The following is an 8,398-nucleotide window of genomic DNA, read 5'->3' as shown; positions in this document are numbered from 1 at the left end:
CGTTATAACGTATTTCGTTATATAGTGTGACGTTATAACGTATAACGTTTTGTAGTATTACGTTATAACGTATGACATTATGTAGTGTTACGTTACAACGTATATCGTTATATAGTATTACGTTACAACGTACAGCGTTATATAGTATTACGTTATAACGTATAACGTTAGATAGTATTACGTTATAACGTATAACGTTGTGTAGTATTACGTTAAAACGTATAACGTTATGTGGTATTACGTTACAACGTATAACCTTATGTAGTATTACGTTATAACGTATAACCTCAGGTAGTAATACGTTATAACGTATAGCGTTATGCACTATTACGATATAACGTATAACGTTATGTAGTATTACTTTATAACGTATAACGTCATGTAGTGTTACGTTACAACGTATAACGTTCTGTAGTACTACGTTATAACGTATACATTTATGTGCTAATACGTTATAACGTCTAACCTCAGGTAGTAATACGTTATAACGTATATCGTTTTGTAGTATTACGTTATAACGTATAACATTATGTAGTGTTACGTTACAATGTGTAACGTTATATGGTATTACGTTATAACGTATAACGTTAGATAGTATAACGTTATAACGTATTTCGTTATATGGTATTACGTTTTAACGTCTAACGTTATGTAGTATTACGTTATAACGAATAACGTTATGTAATATTACGTTACAACTTATAACGTTATATAGGATTACGTTATAACGCATAAAGTTATATAATGTTACGATGTAACGTATAACGTTATATGGTAATATATTATAACGTATAACGTTATGTTGTATAATGATACAACGTATAACGTTATATAGGGTTACGTTATAACGTGTAACGTTTTGTACCATTACGTTACAACGTATAACGTTATATAGTATTACGTTATAACGCATAACGTTATATAGTGTGACATTATAACGTATAACGTTATGCACTATTACGATATAACGTATAACGTTATGTAGTATTACGTTATAACGTATAACGTTATGTAATGTTACGTTGCAACGTGTAACGTTTTATAGTATTACGTTATAACGTACAACGTTATGTAGTATTAAGTTATAACGCATAACGTTATGTAATATTACGTTACGACCTATAACGTTATGTAGTATTACTTCATAACGGATAATGTTATGTACTATTACGATAAAACGTATAACGTTGTGTAGTATTACACTATAAATTATATCGTTATATGTTAATACGTTATAACGTCTAAAGTTAGGTAGTAACACGATATAACGTATAACGTTATATGGTAATACATTATAACGTATAACGTTATGTGTTATATTGATATAACGTATAACATTATGTGTTATATTGATATAACGTATAACGTTATGTAGTATTACGTTATAACGTATAACGTTATGGAGTAGTTCGTTATAACGGATAACGTTATAACGTAAAACGGTTTATGGCAACGCGTTATAACGTATAGCGTTATGTAGTCTAACGATATAACGTATAACGATATGTAGTATTACTTTATAACATATTATGTCATATTGTATTTCGATATAACGTATAACGTTATGTAGTATGACGTTATAACGTGTAACTTTATGTACTGTTACGTTATAACGTATAATGTCGTGTAGTACTACGTTATAACGTATAACGTTATGTGGTATTACGTTGTAACGTATAACGTCATGTGGTATTACGATATAACGTATAACGTTATGTAGTGTAGCGTTACAACGTACAACGTAATATAGTATTACGATCTACCGTATAACGTTATGTAGTATTACGTTATAACCTATAACGCTATTCAGTATTGCGTTATAACGTATAACGTTATGTAGTATGACGTTACAGCGTATAACATTATATGGTAATACGTAATAACATCTAACGTCATGTACTATTATGTTAGATGGTATAACGTTATGTAGTACTACGATATAACGTATAACGTTATGTAGCATCACGTTATAACGTATAACGTTATGTAGCATCACGTTATAACGTATAACGTTATGCAGTATTGTGTTATAACGTATAACGTAATGTAGCATTACGTTATAACGTGTAACGTTATGTACTGTTACGTTATAACGTATAACGTCGTGTAGTATTACCTTATGAGGTATACTGTTATGTAGTATTACATTACAACGTATTACGTTATATAGAATTACTATATAACGTATAACGCCATGTGGTATTAAGATATTACGTATAACATTATGAAGTATTACGTATTAACGTGTAACGTAATGCACTGTTACGTTATAATGTATATCGTTATGTAGTATAATGTTATAACGTAGAACGTAATATAGTATTACGATATAACGTACAACGTTATGTAGTATGACGTTACAACGTATAACTTTATATGGTAATACGTTATAAGTTATAACGTCGTGTAGTATGACGTTACAACGTATAACGTCCTGTGGTATTAAGATATAACGTATAACATTAAGTAGTATTACATTATAGCGTATAACTTTATGTACTTTTACGTTATAACGTATGACGTTATGTAATATAACGTCACAACGTACAACGTAATATAGTATTACGATATAACGTATAACGATATGTAGTATTACGTTATAACATATAACGCTATATAGTATCACGATATAACGTATAACGTTATATATTATGACGATATAACGTATAACGTTATATATTATCACGATATAACGTATAACGTGATGTCGTGTTACGATAAAACGTATGACGTTATTCCGTATTACGTTATAATGTATAACGTTATATGGTAATACGTTATAAGGTATAACGTCGTGTAGTATTACGTTATAAGGTATACCGTTATGTAGTATTACATTACAACGTATTACGTTATATAGAATTACTATATAACGTATAACGTCATGTGGTATTAAGATATTACGTATAACATTATGAAGTATTACGTATTAACGTGTAACGTAATGCACTGTTACGTTATAATGTATATCGTTATGTAGTATAATGTTATAACGTAGAACGTAATGTAGTATAACGATATAACGATACAACGTTATGTAGTATGACATTACAACGTATAACATTATATGGTAATGCGTAATAACATATAACGTCACGTAGAATTACGTTATAAGGTATAACGTTATGTAGTACTACGTTATAACGTATGACGATATAGAGTAATACGCTATAACGTATAGCGTTACACGCTAATACGTTATAACGTATAATGCCATGTACTACTACGTTATAAGGTATAACGTTATGTAGTACTACGTTATAATGTATAACGTTATAGAGTAGTACGCTATAACGTATAGCGTTACACGATAATACATTATAACGTATAATTTCGTGTAGTATTACGTTAAAACGTATAAGGTTTCGTTGTATGACGTTACAACGTATGACGTCATGTGGTATTAAGATATAACGTATAATGTCATGTAGTATTAAGTTAAAGCGTATAACGTTATGTAGTATTTTGTTATAACGTATAACGTTATGTACTGTTTCGTTATCACGTGTAACGTTATGTACTATTACATTGTAACGTATAACGTTACGTAGTATTACATTATAACATATAACGTTATGCAGCATTGCGTTATAACGTATAACATTGTGTAGTATGACGTTGCAACGTATAACATTATATGGTGATACGTAATAACATATAACGTCATGTACTACTACGTTATAAGGTATAACGTTATGTAGTACTACGTTATAATCTATAACGTTATGTAGTACTACGTTATAATGTATAACGTTATAGGGTAGTACGCTATAACGTATAGCGTTACACGATAATGCATTATAACGTATAATGTCATGTAGTATTACGATATAACGTATAACGTCATGTGGTATTACGATATAACGTATAACGTTATGCCGTATTACGTTATAACGTATAACGTTATGCAGTATTGCGTTATAACGTATAACGTTATGTAGTATGACGTTACAACGGATAACATTATGTGGTGATACGTAATAACATGTAACGTCATGTAGTATTACGTTATATGGTATAACGTTATGTAGTACTACGTTATAACGTCTGACGTTATAGACTAATGCGCTATAACTTATAGCGTTACACGCTAATACGTTATAACGTATAATGTCATGTAGAATTACGTTAGAACGTATAACGTTTTGCAGTATGACGTTACAAAGTACAACGTCATGTGGTAATAAGATATAACGTATAATGTCATGTAGTATTTCGTTATGACGTATAACGTTATGTAGTATGACATTACAACGTATAACGTTATGTGGTATTAAGATATAACGTATAACATTAAGTAGTATTACGTTATAACGTATAACTTTATGTACTGTTACGTTATAACGTGTGACGTTATGTAGTATGACGTTACAACGTACAACGTAATATAGCATTACGATATAAGGTATAACGTTGTTTCGACCATTCGCGGGGAGACGCGATCGCAAGAAAACACGTCAACGGGAGTCGTAAATTCCCGTTACGATTAAATAATCGACGCCACGAAATGATCGATCCCCTGATTTCTGTTACGATAATAGGGGTGGTTCAACTGAAATTACACTGAGTTAATAGGTATAGAATAGTATTTATTCCAACAACTTTATATAAGAACAATAGTTGCGCCGATGCGTGTATATAAGTGAAATAAATGACTGATTCAAGGTATGAAACTCGTGTTGAATGAGTGAGAGCTTGAGAGACTGAACTCGACTGCTGAGCTGCCCTTAAGGTGTCTCGGAGGAAAGCTTGGTGTGGGTGTGTCCTGTGACCGAAGAACGCGGATTCGTTATTCACACTTTTCGTCCAGGAAGTGAGGGTAACGATCCGCGATGTCGATTGGTGATGACCCACTCTAACGAACAGAATATGCTGAATATTCTCACCAACGTAGAGCGGCGGTGGACCTTGCTCCAGATGGGAAATGCAGCCTTGTATGATGAACATGTGTTGGGTTTTTCCCGTCTGATGACTGTCCGCTTTCTCCATGATTTTTAAGGGCGCCTAATAAACTCGAGGACCTTTCCAAGGCCCCGCCATAAACTGCAAATATTTCTCGAATTAGAGAATTCTCCAGACAAGCAATTAGACTGGCAAACATGTGTGGAGACAATGCAGCTAAAGGCTAATGTCTTTATGGTGGGTCCTTGCGTCCATTGAGAATCGGGATGGCTGTAGGTTGACCGCTGGCTGCCAGGTAGCGAGGGATGGCGCGCAGATGTCCTATGCGACGTAACAAACGTTATGTAGATTTACGTTATAACGTATAACGTTATGTAGTATTACGTTATAACGTATAACGTTATGGAGTAGTTCGTTATAACGGATAACTTTATAACGTAAAACGGTTTATGGCAACGCGTTATAACGTATAGCGTTATGTAGTCTAACGGTATAACGTATAACGATATGTAGTATTACTTTATAACGTATTATGCCATATTGTATTACGATATAACGTATAACGTTATGTAGCATTACGTTATAACGTGTAACTTTACGTACTGTTACGTTATAACGTGTAATGTCGTGTAGTACTACGTTATAACGTATAACGTTATGTAGTATTACGTTGTAACGTATAACGTCATGTGGTAATACGATATAACGTATAACGTAATGTAGCATTACGTTATAACGTGTAACGTTATGCAGTATTGTGTTATAACGTATAACGTAATGTAGCATTACGTTATAACGTGTAACGTTATGTACTGTTACGTTATAACGTATAACGTCGTGTAGTATTACGTTATAAGGTATACNCGTTATGTAGTATTACATTACAACGTATTACGTTATATAGAATTACTATATAACGTATAACGTCATGTGGTATTAAGATATTACGTATAACATTTTGAAGTATTACGTATTAACGTGTAACGTAATGCACTGTTACGTTATAATGTATATCGTTATGTAGTATAATGTTATAACGTAGAACGTAATATAGTATTACGATATAACGTACAACGTTATGTAGTATGACGTTACAACGTATAACATTATATGGTAATGCGTAATAGCATATAACGTCATGTAGTATTACGTAATAAGGTATAACGTTATGTAGTACTACGTTATAACGTATGACGATATAGAGTAACACGCTATAACGTATAGCGTTACACGCTAATACGTTATAACGTATAATGCCATGTAGTACTACGTTATAACGTATGACGTTATGTAGTATAACGTTACAACGTACAACGTAATATAGTATTACGCTATAACGTATTACGTCATGTGGTATTAAGATATAACGTATAACATTATGTACTACTACGATATAACGTATAACGTCATGTGTTATTAACATATGACGTATAACATTATGTAGTATTACATTATAACGTATAACGATATGTAGTATTACGTTACAACGTATAACAATATATTGTAATGCGTTATAACGTATAATGTCGTGTAATATTACTTTATAAGGTATGACGTTATATCGTACTACGTTATAACGTGTAACGTTATATAGTATTACGTTATAACGCATATCGTCATGTAGTATGACGTAATACCGTATAACGTTATGTATGACTACGGTATAACGTATAACGTTATATAGAACTACGTTATAACGTATAACGTTATATAGTATTACGTTATAACGTGTAACGTTATGTATGACAATGCTATATCGTATAACGTTATATAGTATTACGTTATAACGTATAACGTTATATAGTATCACGGTATAACGTATAACGTCATGTGGTGTTACGAAATATCGTATGACCTTATGTAGTATTACGTTATAACGTATATCATTATAGATTATTACGATATAACGTCTAACGTTATATAGTATTACGTTACAACGTATTACGTTATATAATGTTACGATATAACGTATAACGTCATGTGGTATTACGTTATATCGTATGACGTTACGTAGCATTACGTTATAACGTATAACGTTATGTAATGTTACGTTACAACGTATAACATTATATGTTAATACGTTATAACGTATAATGTCGTATAGTATTACGTTATAACGTGTAACGTTATGTAATGTTACGTTATAACGTATGACGTTATGCAGTATTACACTACTACGTATAACGCTATATAGTATAACGACATAACGAATCACGTCATGTGGTATTACGATATAACGTATAACGTTATGTAGTATTACGTTATAACGTGTAACGTTATGTACTGTTACGTTATAACGTATAACGTTATGTACTGTTTCGTTATAACGTATGACGTTATGTAGTATTACACTACAACGTATAACGCTATATAGTATAACAACATAATGTATCACGTCATGCGGTATTACGATATGACGTATAACGTTATGTAGTATTACGTTATAACGTGTAACGTTATGTAGTGTTACGTTATAACGTATAATGTCGTGTAGTATTACGTTATAAGGTATAACGTAATATAGTACTACGTTATAACGTATAACGTTTTGTAGTATTACGATATAACGTATAACGTCATGTGGTATTACGATATAACGTATAACATTATGTAGTATTACGTTGCAACGTATAACAATATATGGTAATACGTTATAACGTATAATGGCGTGTAGTATTACGTTATAAGGTATAATGTTATATAGTACTACGTTATGACGTATAACGTTATGTAGTACTACATTATAACGTATAACGTTATACAGTATGACGATATAACGTATAACGTCATGCGGTATTACGATATATCGTATGACGTTCTGTAGTATTACGTTATAACGTGTTACGTTACATGGTAATACGTTGTAACATATAACCTTATGTAGTATTACATTACAACGTGTTATGTTATAAAGTGTTACCTTATAACGTATAACGGTATGTACAACTACGCTATAACGTATAACGTTNATGTACTATAACATTACAACGTTTAACGTTATATAGTATCACGATATAACGTATAACGTTATATATTATCACGATATAACGTATAACGTTATATATTATCACGATATAACGTATAACGTGATGTCGTGTTACGATATAACGTATGACGTTATTCCGTATTACGTTATAATGTATAACGTTATATGGTAATACGTTATAAGGTATAACGTCGTGTAGTATTACGTTATAAGGTATACCGTTATGTAGTATTACATTACAACGTATTACGTTATATAGAATTACTATATAACGTATAACGTCATGTGGTATTAAGATATTACGTATAACATTATGAAGTATTACGTATTAACGTGTAACGTAATGCACTGTTACGTTATAATGTATATCGTTATGTAGTATAATGTTGTAACGTAGAACGTAATGTAGTATAACGATATAACGATACAACGTTATGTAGTATGACATTACAACGTATAACATTATATGGTAATGCGTAATAACATATAACGTCACGTAGAATTACGTTA

At 31.3% G+C, this 8,398-nt stretch overlaps 1 protein-coding gene across 1 annotated transcript in view; it reads right to left on the bottom strand.

Annotated features, from left to right (window-relative positions):
• Positions 1 to 4,989, bottom strand: part of LOC122577499 (vicilin-like seed storage protein At2g18540) — a 40,629-nt gene extending 35,640 nt beyond the window's left edge. Inside the window, exon 1 of the mRNA XM_043748833.1 lies at positions 4,887 to 4,989. Within this exon, the coding sequence (XP_043604768.1) occupies positions 4,887 to 4,989 (103 nt within the window). The remainder of the gene's footprint in view (positions 1 to 4,886) is intronic.
• Between the last annotated feature and the right edge of the window lie 3,409 nt (positions 4,990 to 8,398).

The sequence above is a fragment of the Bombus pyrosoma genome, unplaced genomic scaffold (assembly GCF_014825855.1).
Source record: "Bombus pyrosoma isolate SC7728 unplaced genomic scaffold, ASM1482585v1 HiC_scaffold_4725, whole genome shotgun sequence".
Classification (NCBI taxonomy): Eukaryota; Metazoa; Arthropoda; class Insecta; order Hymenoptera; family Apidae; genus Bombus; species Bombus pyrosoma.
The sequence above is the reverse complement of the archived record's forward strand: the minus strand, read 5'-3'. Positions and strand labels throughout refer to the sequence as shown.